The following is a 20,782-nucleotide window of genomic DNA, read 5'->3' as shown; positions in this document are numbered from 1 at the left end:
TTTTTCCCCCCTCACACAACTTAGTTGTTTTTACAGTATCTGTAATATTTTTAAAATTTACATTTTTGTGCTTGAACTGAATCATACTGCATAGTTTTTGTCAAACTGGATAAAATGTTCCAGCATGCATCTGGTATATATTATACAATTGAAACACTCTGTAGTCTCCTCAGAGATTAGAATAGCCATGTTAAAAGTCTCTATATCCATACTAAAATATCCTTAGTTTCTAAAGGATTCAAGGCCTGTGTTAAGAGTATTCTATAATTTACAAGGTAAATTATAACTTGTTTGTTATACACTAAGAAACATTGGATCTTAAAGTTTTTTTATTTGAGTTTGCTTGTGATTCTTTCCTGAAAAATGACACAATACTCCAAATAAAGGCAATGCAGAATGAGTACTTGCAAGCAACAGATCAATGATAGATGAAACAATGTGTTTACAAGAGCAGAAAACATTCTGAATATCAAATATCTACACAGAACTGTCTGAACTGCTCTGTATCTTTGCCATGAATAGTAGTGCAGAAAAGCAATATAATTAATCCCCAAGACACAAATGCTTTATAGCTTTTCACTCAGAGTATTGGGCAGATACACATTTACAGCAATCTTTTCGACTGCAATTTACTACAATCTAATCTTTAGTTCACACAAAGACCTGGAAGGGGAAGAGTGAAGATACGCATATTAATACCTGCATGTTTCATCAACATAATTTAGTCTTTACTTGTGAGTAATTATGGAAACCAGAGAGGGATTAGCCTGTGTCCAAAGATAAATTTACTGAAATGAACATATCATGCCCACAATTGTAAAAGGTGAATTTTGAAACAACAAACTAAACCAAGTTCTATTTGTGTACAAATTTAGTTACATTCTTATTCTGAAACACTCACTAAGTCAACCACTTACAAAATACTTCAATGTAAAAAGATTAACCATTATGGTTCAAGTTAGGACCTTTTAGTTATTAAAAACACATGAATTTTGGCACCTTAAAAAAATCAAAGTAACTTTATTTCAGTAATATCAAACAGATATCTAATACTGTGCCTCTCATCCTGAAATCGGTGTGTGCTCTGGGTCATTATGCATTTATTCCTCAACATATTTGAGGAAAAACTTCGAAGACATACGTTTATGTGGACACAGTTAGAATAAAAAACTTTTATTTAAACAAGTTGTCTTTTGAAGAGGATTTAAATCCTCCACCCCCACTCGCAATCAACTTTCCCAGCATTTATGGTTGTTGCAAAAGGAGACCGATTTAATTATTTTAATGAGGAAGTATTCAAGTAGACTGAACCAAGTATTAAAAACCAACAAATTCTCCCCCTAACTCATTTTAATGGGAGCCGTTAGCATGTAACTGACAGAATGGTCAGGCCCTAGATGGCTAGTAGTACATCAATTTTCCCTCACACTGCAATTAATACTTATAGAGAGAGTTATAAAAGCTCTCAAACCAATAAAAAACAAATTCAGAGTTAAGGCTGCTTCTCTTTTAACTCACTTGTCTTTTACTCTGTAAGAACTCTGCTTGCTGAAACAAAAACTGGACTGGCAGTTTACACATCAAGGCCCAGATCCTCAAAAGGTATTTAGGCATCTAGCTCCCACGGAATTCAATGGGAGTTAGGCACCTAAATACATTTGGGGATTGGCCAAGGGCCTGATTCTTCTTTCACTTAGACCATTTTCAGACTGGCATTGTAACTCCATTGATGCCTATAGGGTTATGCCTCATTTACACAGATCTAGATGACTAGAGAATTGGGTCCCAGGAATCTCCTTGCTTTTGCCGATTCAGAGTATAAACAAAACAGTTTTTGTATTTGTCTATCTTATATTATGCATCCAAGCACCTATTTCAATGCCAGCTGTGGTCCTCTGAGGGTATACTCTGCCTGAAATCAGAGTACAATTCATTAAAATCATAGCGAATATTATTCACTGAGCAGAGTCTTTATAATGGCTGCCAGGAACATACTGTGCCAGTTTAGTCTACTTCCTAGCAGTGACTATGTGAATCATTGACATAACTGACTTACCTAACCACAATGGCCAACTACTACTATATATTAACTTTGGTGCACTGTAAGGATCACAATTCTTTTTCCTTTCTCGTCATACGAACAAAGTCCATAACATCAGATGCATTGGTGCCTATTTTAACCTTAAACCAATTGAGTAAAACATAAAAAAGTTGCTATCTAAAGTAGGCAATCCCAAGACATTAAACGTTAACTTTGCGGTTACTAAGCAAATGCCCAACATTAATAAGTAAATTGGTGCATTTAAACATACAGTCTCTTAAACCCAGTAATCCTTCGTCTTCTTATTCCCACCCACGCCCCCCTAAATAGCCAGAAATTGTATGGGTAAGGCTGCAAAACTTAGAGACAGTTGGTTTCCTCTGTGAACAACATAAGTGTTGATTTTCTATTTACTATATTCAGTCTGGTTAATTTGTTTGTCATAGATCTTCTCTCTGCTTGGTAGCTCGGTTGTCTTCTTTGAGGGGTTTCGATTTCTTGTCTGCATCTTTTTTCTTTTTAGTTTTCTCTGGTTTGGTTTTATTTTTTACTTTTTCACTTTCTTCTGCTCCTTTGCCAGGGTACACTTGACCTTCTAGAGTTACATCTGCACACCTCTCCTGATTTACCAGAAAGTCTTTGATCTCCCACGCATAGCTCCCATCACGTAGCATATAGATGGCACGATTTGAGCCAACAATAAACCTAGATGAAAAAATACTGTCAATTAGCATTTGGTCTTTGAAGTGCTAAAAACATTATGTTTCATTTAGAGCAATTCCAAGAGCAGGTGCACTTAGTAGCATTAAGTGGTACATCTGCTTTTTTTAAAAAGCAGATCGTGCTCAACCCAAACACACACCACGGCAGCAAGTACAATTTCTTATTAGTCTCGCCAGGAAATTTGCTGTTATACAACTACTGCTATTAGTTACACATAAAAGTGTTGATATCTTATAATTAAGCCTGCGAAGTTGTCACAGAAGTCACAGATTCCATGACTTTCCGTGACCTCCATGACTTCTGCAGCCGCCGGTGTGCCCAGCTCAGGCAGCTCCTGTGCCAGTCGCATCGGCTGCTGCTGGGGCAGTCTGGTCACCGTGCGCCCAGCAGCAGAGTTTGTGTGTGGGAGGGGGCAGGGGGTTGGGGCACGGGACAGGGTGAGGCAGGTTCTGGGCACCGCTTACCTGGGAGGCTCCCAAGAAGCAGTGACATCACCCTCGCTCAGGTGCTAGGCGGAGGCTCAGAGCTCTGGCTTCACAGCTCCCATTGGCAGGGATCCGCAGCAAATGGGAGCTGCAGGGGCAGTGCCTGCAGGCCGAGGCAGCGCGCAGAACTACCTGGCCCCCCTGCTTAGGACGGAGCTGAGCAAGACGGATGTCGCCACTTCCAGGGAGCCCCCCCAAGCAAGCGTCGCCCAGAGCCAGCCTCACCCCGTCCCGGGCCCCAACCCCTTGGCCCCTCCCACACCCAAACTGAGTCTGCTGCTGCTGCTGCTGGGGGGGAGGTGCGGAGGCAGGTAGGCAAACCCACCCCCACAAGTTTTAGTCATGGGTATTTTTAGTAAAAGTCAGAGACCGGTCACGGGCCGTGAATTTTTGTTTACTGCCCGTGACTTTTACTAAAAATACCTGTAACTAAAACGTAGCCTTACTTACAATAAATACTCATTAATATGTATAAAACAAAGCAAAGAGAAAAGTGAAGAATATAAGCTCAAAAACTAAGTAAGAACCAGGACATTAAATTATCTAATGTTTTTGGCTGTGTTGAGACTTGGTGCCTTCAAGGAAACCACAGAAAGACATCTGCCTATGTTTCAAAAATGTAGTTGATGAATACTTAAGAACATATGAAAAATATTACAACAAGATTCCATTAAGTAGCTAATAAACTGCCAACATGCATTAAATCTCTTTCACATAAAAAGAAATAAACAGTATTCCATTACTGGATGTAAGATCAATATAGCAACAGAACTCAGATTGCCTGTGCTGGTGAGGAGGCAGACAATCATCCTTCTATTTCGAAAGGATCTCTGAAAGTTTATTTTTAGTAAAAGGAATTAAAAGTTTAGTGGTGACACAGACTTCCAGGTGGAATACTTTCTCATCAAGCACATAAAGCAGGGGTCGGCAACGTTCGGCACGCGGCTCGCCAGGGTAAGCACCCTGGCAGGCCGGGCCAGTTTTATTTACCTGCTGACGCGGCAGGTTCGGCCGATCGCGGCCCCCACTGGCCGCGGTTCGCCGTCCCAGGCCAATGGGTGCGGCGAGAAGCCGCGGCCAGCACATCCCTCGCCCGCGCCGCTTCTCGCCGCCCCCATTGGCCCGGGACGGCGAACCGCGGCCAGTGGGGGCCGCGATCGGCCGAACCTGCCGCGTCAGCAGGTAAATAAAACTGGCCCGGCCCGCCAGGGTGCTTACCCTGGCGAGCCGCGTGCCGAACGTTGCCGACCCCTGATATAAACAATTACAATTAAAAAGACAGATGGCTGGATTGAGTTAGAAAAAGGCTAGGCCATAGAGACACTATGACTAAGGGCTGGTCTACACTATACAGTTAAGCTGCCGTATGTCGACCTATGTCAACCTAATTATGTCAATGTCTACATTACAGCCTTCCTCCCACCGACGAAAGTGCCCTACAACACCGATATAATAACTCCAGCTCCATGAGAGATGTACGGCTTAGTCGGTGTAGTTAGGGTGATGCAGTGACTGTGTAGAGGCTGCGTCCCTTACATTGGCTGTCTTGTCAATTTCACACAGGAAAAAAAAAAGCCTCTGCTCCCCCGGAGAGCTGGACCTTGCTCCCGTCTGAGAGCCAGGGCAAGAAGCCTGGGCGACTCTCTGCCCACTCGGGGCACTACTGGCAGGAAACTGCCAGCAGAGCTGAGAGACTGGGCTCTCAGTTCCCCACACTGCCCCTCTTAGGTTGGTGGAAGCGCTGCTGGTGAGGATGCACACCACCGACCCAAGGAGGGTAGTGTGGACATGCACCACCACAGAGATTACTGCAGTGGCTGTAAATCAACCTCATATAGGTGGATTCACATTTATAGTACAGACATACCTTAAGTCTTAAAAAGCTTCGTATACCTGACCACATTACTACCAAGGAGGCTTGAAGAAAGGTTAAAAAGGTATAAACAGTGATTTAGGAGAGCAAAGAAACAGACTGAGAGAAACAGAACAGCTTTGAAGAACACTTCAAGAAAGAAACATCAGGGTCCTGTCAAAGCCATGCAGAACTTTGAAGACAATCGTTTACCTTTGTACATCATAGTTTGCATTGAAGAGACTGCCCTGCCACAGGCTGGTAATTTCCTCAGTCTCCTTTTCAGTGGGATTTCCTGACACTGTGACAAACATCATAAGAGTCTTCCCTTTTTTTGTCATTTTCAGGATACTCTCAGGCTTGCTTGGATCAATTTCGGAGAAGTCTATTGGTGCTGATGGCCTTTTGTGTTCAGGAAGATCTCCCTCTTCTATGTCATCATCTTTCTGTTTTGAAACAAACAGATTTTAATTACACATTAAACTTAACACGCCACCTCGATATAAACTCCAACCTATTCTTTTGACATTTGTCTCTGTTTAGTTTAGAAAATTATTAGACACTGCTTGTGATAACAAGCAAGATGTGTTTGATTTAATTATGAGGATTCCAAAATAAAGACAAATATAGCAAAATTGCATCTCCTGAACTCTTTACTGGGAGAGTGCTCCAACTCTTAAGTGATATGTACTGACCTGTGAATCCTTCCTCACCTCCCCCCCATCACCTTATATATGCCACATGCTTAGGGCAGAATTCTGCCCTTATTCACACCCCTGAAGTCCCACTGACTTCAATGGGGATACAAGGGTACAAAACTACAAACAAAAATTGACCCATTCATTGCGTACTACATAAGAAATGTAACTGTCTTGGTGCCAATTTAAATTACATCATCCACATGCTTTACATCAGGGTGGGCAAACTACGGCCCGCGGGCCAGATCCGGCCCATCAGGGGTTTGGATCCAGCCCACAGGATTGCCACCTCCGTGGTGCCACGGGCCCCGCAGTGCTCCCGCAAGTATCCGGCACCACATCCCTGCGGCGCCTGGGGCAGGCGGGCACAGAGGGCTCCGTGCGCTGCCTTTGCCTGCAGGCACCGCCGCCCCGCAGCTCCCATTGGCCAGAAATTGGGAACCGCGGCCAATGGGAGCTTCTGGGAGGGTACCTGCAGGTGAGGTCAGCACGTGGAGCCTTCTGCCCGCCCCCGCGGCCGCAGGGACATGGTGCCGGACGCTTCCGGGAGCGGCATGGGGCCAGGGCAGGCAGGGAGCCTGCACCCCGAGCCCCTCCTGCACCCTAACCCCCTGCCCTGAGCCGCCTGCCACACCCCGACCCCTGCCACACCCCTCCTGCACCTCAAGCCCCTGCCCTAAGCCCCCAACCCCCTGCCGCACCCCACACCCCTCCTGCACCCCAATCCCCTGCCCTGAGCCCCCCCACACTCCGCACCCCCTCCTGCGCCCCAACCACCTTCCCTGAGCCCCCTCATATACCCAAAACCCCTCCTCCACCCCAACACCTTACCCTGAACCCCTTCCTGCACACCATATCCCCTCCCATACCACGCACTCCCTCTCACACCCCAGCCTTACATTCATGGCCCTGCATGCAATTTCCCCACCCAGATGTGGCCTCGGGCCAAAAAGTTTGCCCACCCCTGCTTTATATATTCGTTTATACAAGACACACAGAAGCAATAAACACTTCAGTGCACCTTGTATACTTTGTGGAACATACAAAAGCAGTGTTGCAATGTACATGTACACACACACACCCTTAAGGTTTAGTAGCTCTTCCTGATTTTTTTTTTTTTTTTTTTTAAATTTAGGTCCCCTGTACATTACTTTCATTTCTACACCGTGCCCTATACCAGCTTATGAATCAGGTATTATCCTCCAACCACATGATGGAGACAGGAAAAGACAATGCTGGTTCGGATGAATGGCCGCAGCTGTTTTCCTGTCTGGAACAAGTGGAGTTTGCTTTTTTACTGACTGACCTAGGGTTTTAAATTGAATTTCTATCACAACGTTGTCCTGCAGTCTTTTACTTTGGGGAATTACAGTGTTACTTCTTAAATAGGTATTTAAGCTTTTCCTTCTTCACTGCTTGCAAACTGGTTTTGATTGAACTTCTGTGAATTTTCCATGTATATACAAAGCATGGCTGAAGGGAGGAGAGGAGAGAATAGCTGTCTAGTGGATTGAGCTCAGAAATTCTAACTATGCTCCCAGCTCTGCTCCCAACTTACTGTGTAGCCTTCAGTAAATCATTTATGGTGGATTTTTCACAAGCATGTAAGTGATTTACTAGCACAAACTCCATGGGGAAAAAAGATCATAAACACTTCTGAAAATCCCATCCTTATTCTCTCTGCCTGAGTCCCCATTCCTGAAAATTGGGAATAACACTTTTTGAGGATGCTGAGAAAGGCCATGTTTGTAAAGTATTGTGAAAGCATAAAGCATATTACTGAGTAATAATTTTTAGGAAACAGAAAAGCAATTCTCAGTACTATTCTAAAATTAGTTTAAGCCACACAAATGTAGTTTATTTTGTACTTGTGAAAAGAGGAGCTAGGAATACAAAGTTTCAACTAATCCTTATACATTACACAAACTGGCTAAGACTGCAATAACAACACATGCCTATTGATATCAATTAGCTAAATGGCTATGAACATTTATTCGTTTTCTCAAAGTAGTATTGCTTTGGTTTGAGTAAGTATAACCTTCCATCAAAAGGAGTGATTGACAGCTTCTCTACATGGCACTTCATCACTTGAAGACCTCTCAGAAAGCTTTATAAAAGAGATATGTATTACTGTACTGTGTGAAGTCCAAAACTAATAACTGAAAGCAAGACAAATAAGTGATTTTTCAGTTTAAAATGAATAGGTAAGTCTGCCAGGCATGTATGAACATGAAGTTTCACAAAGAAAATACTAAATGGATTAAATGACACCCATACATTTCTTCATCTGTTTTCTCTTCACACACCCCTTCCTAAAATGAACTCACTCGGTTATTGATTTCCACATACTGTATTGCAGGGGTCGGCAACGTTCGGCACGCGGCTCGCCAGGGTAAGCACCCTGGCGGGCCGGGCCAGTTTTATTTACCTGCTGACGCGGCAGGTTCGGCCGATCGCGGCCCCCACTGGCCGCGGTTCGCCGTCCCGGGCCAATGGGGGCGGCGAGAAGCGGCGCGGGCGAGCGATGTGCTGGCCGCAGCTTCTCGCCGCCCCCATTGGCCCGGGACGGCGAACCGCGGCCAGTGGGGGCCGCGATCGGCCGAACCTGCCGCGTCAGCAGGTAAATAAAACTGGCCCGGCCCGCCAGGGTGCTTACCCTGGCGAGCCGCGTGCCGAACGTTGCCGACCCCTCCTATATTGTATATATTTCTATTACAGAATTAGCCAAAAAAACTATGGTAATTTATGATTTTAGCTCTGAGCCAAGCCTGGGGAATGCCAAAGTTTAAAATTAGTGCAATAATAAATGGTTTTAAAGAACATAAGTTTTAGACATGGAAAGAATTCTGGCTCCATTTCTGGCTCTCTTATGCTCTTCAGGCTATACAAAGTAGAGGGAAAGCAACCGTGGAGGGGCTGTTAGAAATTACCCTGACATATGGGAACCCTTGGGTGGCACACAAAAAAAAAAAAAAAAAAAAAAAAAATCTAGTGTGCTCTATGCTACGTGCCCCCACAGTATAATGGGCAAGGCCTGAGCACAATGCGTGCTGGCCAATCACTGCCCTCTTTAGCTCCTCCTGGAGCCATTAAAAGCATAAATTAGAAACCCTTAAACTCCTTTAACTATTACATGTCTGATTCAGTCCCATGTGCTCGCAGGTTTGAGGCAGGCATAAAGGCAGCTTAACGGTAACTTTGCCTTCCTCCCTCAACTGTGTCAAGAATGAGTTCAGAACAGTTGAAGATTATGCCCTGTGTATATAAAAAGATATATGGTAGATTATTAAATAAAGTTTGACCTCCTCCTAAAATAATCAGGAATTAATCCTCAACATCCCTGAGAGACTGGCCAATATTCTCATTATACAAGTGGGAAAACTGAGGTAGGGGGTAAAGTAACTTGTCCAAAGCCACATAGTAAGTTAGTAGCTGAGCCAGGATTTGAATTTTAATACTTCCTGACTCCTAACACCACAACCATTCTTCCATATGGTCTCATTTTTATCAATCACACGCTCTGTAATAACTCTCCTTTTCTTCCCCTGCCCTTTATCTGACACTTCCAGTTTTCTCATCCCACACATTTACACCTACTTCAAATTTCCCTTCCGACACCCAGAAGGTTGGGGGAGAGGGTGGCGAAGGCAGGGGGACATGAGGAGGAGGAGAGTGCACATATAGCCCTCTTACAAATTCTTCAGCCTCACAAGGCCTGTGTGCTCTTTTGGCAGCCCCCTGGGAAGGCAGGGTGTGACTCCCACTTTCCAATCCTTGCTGTTGGTTACCATAGAGATAGGAAACACTAAAAAAATAAGGCTCTCTACAAGGAAACATATTAGCTAGTTATGATTACCATCACTTTAAACCAAGAGTTAAATCATGTTTTAACATCAGTTTAGTTAAAACATATTAGGTAACAATTTCTACTGCAATGCTTTTTTCCTGTAGACAAGGCCTTAGTGCCAGTTCATAGACTGAAGTCCAGAAGCTGCTCAACAAAAATACTCAGTTCAGCAGAATCAGGTGGCGTTTTTCTTCTCTGCAAAAATCTCCTGTGCAAAAGGCACATGCAAAAACCAGTTCCCACACTTTGACTTGGAGCCCTGTGTAACTGGGTACAGATAAAAGTCATATATTTTTACCTCTGCTTTCAAAAACAGAACAAAACATTCTGAACAACTACCATAGGGGAAGGAATGGAATCCGAAGGTTCTGTGGCATTTGGGAGAGACAAATAGAAAAGGCAGCAGATGGGGAGAAAAGAAATAGAAGAGACTGTAGTGACAGAAGGACCCATGGGGAGACAGGGAACAGGCAATAAAGGAAAGTAAACAGAACATAAGAACCGTCTGACCCAGTATGGCCAATGATCCATCTAGCCCAGTAGCCTCTCTTCTTATAGCGGCTGATGTCAGATTCTTCAAAGGGAATGAACAGAACTGGGCAATTACTGAGTGATCCATCCCATCATCTGGCAGTCATCATTTTGTATGTATAGCCGGGATTATGTTTTCCAGCATGCATTACTTTGCATTTGACAACATTGAATTTCACCTGCCATTCTGTTGCCCAAACCACTCAGTTTTGTGAGATCCCTTTGTAACTCGCTGCAGTCAGCTTTGGACTTAACTCCCTTGAGTAATTTTGTATCATCTCCAAACTTTGCCACATCATTGTCTACCCCATTTTCCAGATCTCGTATGAATATGTTTGAACAGTAATGGCCCCAGTACAGATCCTTGGAAGACACTGCTATTCACCTCTCTCCATCGTGAAAAATCACCATTTACTCCTTCCCATTGTTTCCTTTTAGCCAGTTACTGATCCATCCCTCTTAGCCCATAACTGCTTAGTTTGCTTAAGAGCCCTTGGTGAGGGACCTTGTCAAAGGCTTTCTTAAAGTCCAAGTACACTAGATCCACTGGATCACCCTTGCCCACGTTTGTTGACCCCCTCAAAGAATTCTAATAGAATGGCGAGGTATGAATTCCCTTTTCAAAAGGTGTGTTGACTCTTCCCCAACTAATTGTGTTGCTCTGTGTCTCGGATAATTCTGTCCTTAGGGAGAGGTCACTGTCAACCGCGCCGTCCCCGGCACCGACAGCCCGCTGCGCCCAGACATCGTCGTCACGGACGAGGTTGGAAAAAAGATCATCCTGGTCGACATAACGATTCCATTCGAGAACAGGACCCCGGCCTTCCGTGAAGCCCGAGCCCGCAAGCTCGAAAAGTACGCCCCCCTGGCTGACACCCTGCGGACTAAGGGCTATGAGGTGCACACTGACGCTCTGCTCGTTGGGGCCCTGGGTGCCTGGGACCCATGTAACGAACGCGTGCTGAGGACCTGTGGGGTGGGCCGTCATTACGCGCGGCTCATGAGACGCCTAATGGTCTCGGACACTATTCGTTGGTCCCGGGACATCTACACAGAGCACATCACCGGCCACCGCCAATACCGAGAGTGAGCCGGGGAGACCTCGTGCACCCACAAGGGGGAAGAGACCTATAAACCCCCCCGCTGGACTCTATCCCCTGAGCCCTGAACCCACCGAACCTAACTGAATCCCACCACGTGAGGGTCACCCCATCCCCATTACCCAGCCCACTTACTTATACCCGTGATTGTCTCTACTTTCTGTATGGGTGATAGACCCTCACCACTTATCGGCTGTATCCTGATCCCGCCCACCGGTTACCCCCCCCCCCCCATTGGGGACATTGCAGTCTGTATATACTATGTGTGCTGCCCAACCCCAAAACACTAACATCCCCCCTATACTCTGTATGTTACCCCCAATGACCAATAACTGACGCCTCAAATTTTCTGTATTGTTTATTTTTTTTAAATATTCTCTAATATAATTTCAACCAATTTGCCTGGTACTGAAGTTAGGCTTACCAGCCTGTAATTGCCAGGAGCGCCTCAGAAGCCTTTTTTAAAAAATTGGCCTTTACCAGCTGACGGGTGGATAGCTAACGTAGCACGCTGATTTAAGCAATAGGTTACATACCACACTTAGTAGTTCTGCAATTTCATATCCGAGTTCCTTCAGAACTCTTGGGTGAATACCATCTGGTTCTGGTGACTTATTACTGTTTCATAAATGAAATTGTTAACATGTATGAGTAGTACATGTCCTCAAGATTGGGGCCTCAAATAGTAACTGGCTTGAAAGTCAGTCTAGTTGGGAAGAGATAGTGGAGAACAAAGTGGGCTACAATTAGTTGAACTGAGTAACTGATGATATGTGGTACCTTAATTTGTGCTCTCCACCACAACTACCTCGTAGAAACCATTTATCTGTTCACAATCTCACAAAGTAACTATCCACTTGCTCACTAGCTTTGACCACAGCAGAGCTCTCAAGCAGGGAGGGAATCAAGTTCTGGCCATAGTAAAGTGGACAGGGCTCAAACTGCCAACTCCCAGGGTTACTTGCACTCATCCCAGACTGTAAATGGGGGTTTCAGGCAGACGAGGGAAGGGGGGTCATGCGGGGACTAGGATCCTACCTATTCCATCAACGCCCCCAAACAACCTTTTATCGCATCTACCTGACGAAGGTGGAATATGTCACGGCGGGGCCGAACCCCGTTGTCGGCAAGGGAACCCCGACCCCACTAGCACAGCTCGCCCCCCACCTCTTTGCCAGGGGAACCCCGGCCCGTTCTCCCCGGCACAGCGGCGGGAACTAGCCAGCGCGCTCCCGGCCCCTGCGGACACGGCTCCAACAGCAGCTTTAGGGAAGTGTCCCGCCGCCCCTTGGGACAGGAGCGCGCCCTCCCGTCGGCCACCCCCGAGCTGCGCGGAGCCCCGTGGCGCGGGAGGGGAGCGGACAGCGATGGGGACTGGGGGGGTCCGAGAGCCCGGAGGCGGCAGAGGGGGCCCTAGCGGGGAGCACATGTCGACTCAGTTCAGGGCTAAGCGGGGGCCGGGAAGCTGAGCGGGGGGGCACCACGTGGACACCGGGGAGCGGTGGGGGACTGAGGGGAGCTCGGCGAGGGGGGCTCAGGGGCTGAGCGGGGGGCGCCGCGGGTCCCCGACCCAGCCCGTACCTCCCACTGCTCCAACAGCCGCGCCATGTCCGCATCGTTGTAATCCCGAATGTCCTTCTTCTTCTTGGCGGGCTGGGCCCGGCGCTTCCCCTCCGGCTCGCCAGCCCCGGCGGCCGCGACCAGCAACAGCAGCACCAGGCCCAGGCGGGCCCAGCTAGCGGCCGCCGCCATCTTCTCCGGGCTCCGCGGGGAGGAGGCGCCTCCTCCGAGTCCTGCCTCAGGGGGCGGGGGCAACAGCGGCTCGGCCTCTGCCCGAGGGCCCGGCCTGAGATCCGGGCGAGGGATGGGGGTAGGGCAGCAGCTGCCACCAGCGTGTGGGAGCTGCAGCAGGGGCTGGCTATATACCGGTCAGGGGTGGGAGACCAAAGACAGAAGTGCCGCCCGCCCGCCCCACCTTTAACAGGAAGGCGTCACACATCAATTCCCAGCCTGGCTTGACACTGGGGGCAGCCTCTGCACGCCTAGGCCCAGCTCAAGCCCTCCTGGAGGCCAAGGGATTGCCTGGGTGTAACCCAGTGCAGGTTTGAAACCCACCCTAGGTTTGAAAAGACCGTTCAAAACGTAATGTAAACTTTTCACATCTTTAAGTGATTGCTCCCCTTTCCTTCAGGAGGATGAACGGATGCGGTATTGCCAACCCCCAATGTTCAAAAGTCATGAGTCAAGCTTGAAATTGGCTTTAAAATCATGAGATTAGGTAAAAATAATAGATTTAGTGTTCCTTCTGCTTTTTGAGCCTTTTGGACACACTGGGGTCACATTTTGAAGCTTTCTCTGCAGCCATGAGGGCTAAAAACTTTTTCTTTAAGAAGGAAGGCTGAAATCACATATCCACTTGACTCCAGGAGCTGGGGCTTTAAAGAAAACAATAATTATCATGTATCAGAGGGGTAGCCGTGTTAGTCTGGATCTGTAAAAGCGACAAAGAGTCCTGTGGCACCTTATAGACTAACAGACGTATTGGAGTATGAGTTTTCGTGGGTGAATACCCACTTCGTCGGATACATGCATCCGACGAAAGCTCATGCTCCAATACGTCTGTTAGTCTATAAGGTACCACAGGACTCTTTGCCGCTTTTACAATAATTATCATGAGACTCATGACAAAAGCATGAGAGTTGGCAATACTGCAGATGTGTTTAGTCTGTGCTGTAAGGATTGGCTCCCAGTGTTGGAGATCCTCTGGCTTTTGGAATTGTCGCAGAGATCTCATGCAATTGTAGCAGAAGATTTGCTTTAACTGCCATGTAGTCTCTGAAGGGTGAAACCATGAGGGGCCATAGCTTCTAAGGCAGCTTGGAGAGGGCCAGCACCCAGCACTGCTTTCAGGACCTTGGCAGGTGGACTGGAGTCCATATCACAGGAAAGGAAGCTGGATAGAGGATGTGCCTGAGTGTATGCCCAGAAGTCTGGAGTTTAAGGCAGTGACTGGCCTCTGTTCCAGACCCAACAAATCTAAGAGTCTATGCGATCCAAGGCTTGGGTCTGTTACAGCTAGGGTGACCAGATGTCCCAATTTTATAAGGACAGTCCCGATATTCGGGGCTTTTTCTTATAGATGCCTATTACCCCCCACCCCCTGTCCCGATTTTTCACACTTGCTATTTGGTCACCCTAGTTACAGCCGCCTTGGTCTGCAAGGGTGTGCTCAGCTAGGGCTGTAAAAACCATATAATATGTTACCATTTTCTAACATTTTTACTACAAATGTGCAGAAGAAAGAGGAAGCTGTTAAACCATAAGCCTATTCCTGTAGCTTATTAAATGAACAGTAACCAAATCAGTGTTTTAATTAGCTGCCATTTCACAAAGCTGTTCCATAAATTATTAATTAACATATTTGTTCAAGGATTTGGCACTGTATCTAATATCTGGTCTGGTATATCAGATTGCCATAGTTAATGTTGCTTTTATTAAAGATGATTCTGGTAACATTCTTACTGCTGGAAGATGTTTACATTTACTGAAAACGTTCACATTTACAGACTAAATATTCAAAGTTTAGAAAGCTGGATCTCTGTCTCTGATTTTGGTGTATGCAAATAAAAAAATACATACCACTAAGTTTCTGATTTGATATATTGTCTCTAATAACACATTTTCCCTGAAAAAACAAAACAAAAAACCTCTCTTTACTTTGTCTTCTGGTGCTCCTATTGCACATACAAGTTCTGCTTGCCTTACTCACATGAGTAGTTCACTTTACCTAAATGGAACTACTTGTATGAGTCAGGTGAGCAGATGGTTCTGAATATCCTACAGTGTACAATATTATGCATTCCTTCTAAATGTACTAAAGTTTTTGTATGTTGTATTCTGAATTTCAGGGAAAGGAGCATTTCTTATACGAGGCTAGGATCTTACAACTGGCTCCGTGTGTGAAGAACCTCACTCAAATCAATTATGGCTTGCATGAAGCCATTTGCAGGATCAGGGCCTTAGCAAGGGGAATGTTTGTGAGCTTTATGGTTCTTCCTACCCCAGTGATACTCGTGGAAAACAAGAATAATGCGATCCTAAATATATACCATAGAACAGAGGTGGGCAAACTACGGCCCGCGGGACTGTCCTGCCTGGCCCTTGAGCTCCTGGCCAGGGAGGCTAGCCCCCGGCCCCTCCCCTGCTGCCCCCCCCCCCACACGCAGCCTCAGCTCACTGCGCCGCCAGCGCTTTGGCCCGCTGCTCCTGCTGTTGGATAAATATTAGGAGAAGGAGGAAGAAGTAGTAGTTGGAGGACATGCAACTGGGGGTCCAGTTATGCTGCAAGCCAGGACCTGTTTGAGACTCCACCGCAGTCCAGTCAGTCGAGCACAGGTGAGCTTGATGCAGGGAAGAAAGTTTGAGCTAAGTGTATACGAGTAGTTCCCATTACAATAATGGTGTTTCCAACTTAACAGGACGCAGCTATCGACATTTTGTTAATTTGTGCTAGAAAAGATAGCAGTACAACAAAGGTAGAGTTGTTATCTGCATTCTATTTCCTTGTAGATTTAGGTGAGGGGGGGAGGGATACGGAGCAGTTCATTTATGTACACAAGGATGCCCCTTGAATCCTGAAAGATCTTTGAAACATTCATGTTCTCGGCAATCCTTTCACAAAGGTTCCTAGGGATGGCAGCCTTATTTTTTCCTCCGTGGTAGGATGCTTTCCCACGCCAGTCAGCGATAACTCCGGAAGGGACCATTGCAATAAACAGGCTAGCAGAATATGAGTCTGGGCGGCTTCGGGATGCCAGCAGCAGCTGTGCTCTCTGTGCCTTTGTTACATTCAGAAGTGAGATATCTGCTAAAATCACCACTGCTTGTGGAAAATGGTGCCAGTAATCAATGCCATTGCCCTATACTCATAGTTTCATGCAGTTTGAACAATTCTTTCCTCATTTCCTTCATCCCTAGCGGGCCATACTTACCATGGCTGGTACTGTGAGTGGTGCCATGCAAAGCATCAATAGGCATGTCTTGTTAATAAGCATAAAACTTTAGGGGAGCAAGGGAAGGGAGTTCTGAATCTTAATTTTCACTTTCCATTGTGACTATACTGACAATGGTACCTCTCTGTATTTTGTCTGTAGGTGCTGCTGTAGTGGCCTTGAGGGGTTCCCCCTCCACACCTCCTGGAATGCCTGAGCCAGATATGGAGGAGAAAGAAGAGATCTTGAGATGACATGTTGAGCAAGATCCTACAAGCCAGTGATTCATCAGACCATGAGCAGAGGGCCTGGAGGATGAATATTGCAGACTATGTGGCGAAGGAAAGAGTGGACATGAGAGAGGCCCAGGAGTTCCAACAGGAAAAGGAGAGGGAGATTCACCAGGACATAATGGGGCTTTTCCAGCAGCAAACACAGATGCTGCAGACTCTTGTGGACCTACAGGTTCAACAATTACGGGCTCGCCCCCCTTCGCAATCCCTGGATAACACAAATTTAGCACCTCCCTACATCCCCCTCAATATTCCATGTGGCATCAGGGGTTGCATCCCTCTCACTCCATACTGGGGGACAGTTAGGACAACCACAGCTTCACACATATTGACCAGTGAGAGCCATACTTGCTGTAGGGGTGTCCCCAAAATGGATGTTTCCCCTTGTTAAGTTAAGTTCTGTTCCATGTGCTACAGAATGCTGGGTGGTACTGAAAGCCCCCACTTACACTTTATTGTACAGCAGGGGTCGGCAACCTTTCAGAAGTGGTGTGCCGAGTCTTCATTTATTCACTCTAATTTAAGGTTTTGTGTGCCAGTAATACATTTTAACGTTTTTAGAAGGTCTCTTTCTATAAGTTTAGAATATATAACTAAACTATTGTTGTATGTAAAGTAAATAAGGTTTTTAAAATGTTTAAGAAGCTTCATTTAAAATTAAATTAAAATGCAGAGCCCCCTGGACCGGTGGCCAGGACCCAGGCAGTGTGAGTGCCACTGAAAATCAGCTCACGTGCCGCCTTTGGCACACGTGCCATAGGTTGCCTACCCCTGTTGTACAGTATGACAACTCATAGGATCAGTGACAAACAGTGTAACAATCCTAAATGTACAGTGAGCACCACAAAATGAATAGGTGCATTGACAGTGATATATTCATAGATGTACACCAAGCACCACACAATTCCTAATAGCCCTCAAAACTGCAGGGCCAGGCAGATCACAGTCCACCATAACACATTACTGTGGCTTGTTGTTAAAGTACTCCTTCAAAGCCTCCCTGAGCCCTATAGCTTTGCATTGAGCTTTTCTAATAGCCCTTGTGTCAGGCTGTTTGAACTCAGCAGATAGCTGCTTCACCTGCGCCCTTCTCCCCTTTGTTCCACAAGATACTGTGCTGGACACAACAGGTAGCTATAACCATTGGGATATTTTTTTCATTGATATCCACTCTTATGAGTAAACAGTGCCAGCATTCCTTCATTCTACCAAAAGGACATTCAACTGTCATTCTGCCCCTGCTGAGCTGGTCATTGAATCTTTCTTTGGTGCTGTTGTGGCAAGTATATTGCTTTATGAGCCAGGGAAGCAAGGGTAGACTGCGTCCACCAGGATTACCATTATCATTTCAACATTGCCAATGGGAATCCATTGGTTGGAAAAGGAAGTCCTGGCTTGCAGCTTTCTGAGCAGTCTTGTGTTCTTAAAGATGCAAGCATCCTGCACCTTCCCTGACCAGCCAACACTGATGTGGGTGAAGCATTGCCGGTGATACACCAGTGCTTGCATAATCATAGAAAAGTAACCCTTTTTGTTGACATTCTCTGTGGCAAGCTGGTCCAGTGCCAAAATAGGGATACATGTGCTGCCTGTTGCTCCACTGCAGTTCAGGAACCATGTTGCTGCAACTCCATCCACTATGTCCTGCATTGCCAAGAGTCACAGTGCTGCATAACAGGAGACTTTTAATGGCCCCCACAGTGGATTTTCCACTTCCAGAATGTTTTCCCACTGAACAGAATCAATCCAAAATTACAAGTTTCCACAGTGCAGTTACCACTCAATTCTCTATTGTCAATGCAGCTCTGATTCTGGTGTCCCTGAGCTGGAGGGCTGGGGTGAGTTTGGCATATAGATCCAGGATTGTGGCCTTGGAAGTTGTGCATCTGAAAGTTTTGCAGTCACTGCTTGTCGGCCAAAACCTGCATTACAATGTAATCCCATGAGTCTGTGATCGTATCTGAGGCCCAGAAGCGGCACTCCATGATCTGCAGCTGCTTTGTGAATGTTACCCACAACCTTGAATTGGTTTTCACTGTGTTCCACAGCAATGCTGGAGGATCATGCATCCTGTGCTTGCAATGCTCATGATAATAGTTCAGAGTTGTGAGCTTCTGTCAGAGATGGTGGACAACAAGCAGGGTCACATGGATGTGTGTGTGTGTGTGTTTTTAAATTATTGGATATGGATGATGTTATGGGATGGAGAAAGTTGCTTGCTGGGAAGTTAACCTCTTGCTCCCAGTCCCCCCTGCACATTTCTGACCCACCATGCATTGCCAAAACATCCTAAAAGACATCAAAAGATCCTAAAAGACATCAACACGGGGAGCCAAGTATGCATGCACACAAGCAATAAACTGTGGTGGCCAATATAACTTGCAGCAGCAAAAGTTTGTAGTGTAGACATGACCTCAGTATCATGTCAGGAGCCTTGAATCCATTTCACTCATGAAGTGAGAATACACACTAAGTAGATTGGTTAGGTTTAGAGAACAGCTAGCCAGAGCCCAGATATAGGCTGAAGCTGCAAAATTCAGGACTGAATCCAAACTTCTCCAAAGTTAGGGCTGGTTGGGATCTAGGTCATAGTCTGAGCCAGCCATGAAGCTCTGATTCAGACACTGACTTCTCCAAAATTCAGGGCTATACTGATCTGGAGTTTAGACTTGGCCATATCTTTACAATTAACCATACACATACATACACAGTCATGTATTTTATGTATATAATGACACTATGAATTAACTGCATCCTGACTGACTAAACTGAGCTTTTGGGGGAAGTGCTGTGCCAGTTTTGTTGCTGGAATCCATTGGTTTCACCAACTGGCACAAATTCCATGGATATAAATTCTGTCCGAGTGCTGCATTATTCAATCAGCTCCAGTAGGGCTAGACATTGTTATCTTTAATCTCTGCAATGCTTTAGAATATCCATGTTGATGTTAGTCTCACTGTAAAATTTGTTTTTATTTGAACTGCAAATTTTCACTGATTATACCTACATATTGATCACATAGATTCAGATGTCATGTTAGGAAAGAATTAGTGGAAATGAATGTTGGATGAGGCTCATGCATCTCCCCTAGGGACTCCATTTGTAGTCTAATTTCCCATTCCAAGTTAAATTAATTTTAGAGTCTCAGTTTGGTTTTAGGTTATTTACAGTTCAGTTCTGGCACTCTTATTCAGAGTAAGTAGTACCTTACTTTGCAAGGAGTCTCACTGATTTTTAGTATGACTACTTGCAGAGTAAGTTACTACTCAATGGGAGTTAAGGTGCCAGAATGAGGTACATCTAATTATTAGCAGCTCTCCTTACAGAACACACACAATGTGGGGAGATTGTAGGATTGGGGAATTCCTGCAGTGATCACGTGAAAAACACCTATTAAAGCAGTCTGACGATATACATTAAAAAAAAAAATTCAGAGCTGTACAGCTGCAGGACACAACCCATTTACCAAAAGTGCAATCCAGGAAGGGTGGGCCTCTGCACATTTTGTACAGAACACTTTTGATCTTAACAAAAACAGACCTAAGGGTTTTAAGGGAAGGTCTGGGATTCCTATTTATGTTGGACCATTCTTATCAATCTGGTATTCACAACTCTATAAAGTGCTTTGAAATTTCAAACCAATCTGTGTCTACAAGCATGCTAGATTGTGTCTGGCCATGTTTGAGTGCGCAAAGAGAAGAGAGAGGCCACAAGGAGCCACTTTGCCCTCTGCCTACCCCTAGGTGCTAGCCTCATGAAATGGCTTGTAGGGAGGGAAGATGGAAACATGAGGTGGAGGCCATTAGAGCTCTCAGATTGGGCCAGCATAGAAAATGTATGCTGCAGTTTTCCAAAGAGTGGCAGAGCAGTTTTATAGCTACATTTTCTTTTTAATTAAATGTTTTTCTCTTCTCTGTTGCTGTGTGAAAGACCCACACTAACAGTAGGGAGAAACTGGTATTTTTATTTAATTGTATTTTTCTTATGTCACATATAGAACTTTTGATTATAAGTGTGAAACTAACGTTGCTCAAAATGTGAAAAATCAGGTCTTAAAAAAAAAAAAAAGAACACCGCTACTATGCCAAAAACTAAAGACATAAAATTATTTTAAAATATGAAAAAATAAAATTTGTGCAAAGATATAACATTTGTGTTATTTGTATTTTGCTCACTGTCACAGTTACCAGTTTAACTGCGTCTCTGACTCCTCCTGGTCTT

General features: G+C 45.4%; 1 protein-coding gene across 1 annotated transcript; it reads right to left on the bottom strand.

The window, feature by feature from the left end:
* Positions 1-344: 344 nt before the first annotated feature.
* MESD (mesoderm development LRP chaperone) lies at positions 345-13,029 on the bottom strand. The gene is made up of 3 exons (XM_065411983.1): positions 12,859-13,029; positions 5,315-5,547; positions 345-2,746 (listed from the first exon to the last, which is right to left on the bottom strand). The coding sequence occupies exons 1-3, from the start codon at positions 13,027-13,029 to the stop codon at positions 2,482-2,484; spliced, it is 669 nt and encodes a 222-aa protein (XP_065268055.1). The 3' UTR covers positions 345-2,481.
* Positions 13,030-20,782: the final 7,753 nt, after the last annotated feature.

Source organism: Emys orbicularis, chromosome 10 (assembly GCF_028017835.1).
Source record: "Emys orbicularis isolate rEmyOrb1 chromosome 10, rEmyOrb1.hap1, whole genome shotgun sequence".
NCBI lineage: Eukaryota > Metazoa > Chordata > Testudines > Emydidae > Emys > Emys orbicularis.
The sequence above is the reverse complement of the archived record's forward strand: the minus strand, read 5'-3'. Positions and strand labels throughout refer to the sequence as shown.

What these genes read in the sequence shown, in the direction of transcription:
- MESD (XM_065411983.1), bottom strand. Translation starts at nt 13,029, where the DNA reads ATGGCGGCGGCCGCTAGCTGGGCCCGCCTGGGCCTGGTGCTGCTGTTG. An exon ending in GGCTGTTGGAGCAGTGGGAG is followed by an intron (nt 5,548 to 12,858) that starts GTACGGGCTGGG and finishes GTTTCAAAACAG; the next exon opens with AAAGATGATGACATAGAAGA. An exon ending in GCAAACTATGATGTACAAAG is followed by an intron (nt 2,747 to 5,314) that starts GTAAACGATTGT and finishes TTTTTCATCTAG; the next exon opens with GTTTATTGTTGGCTCAAATC.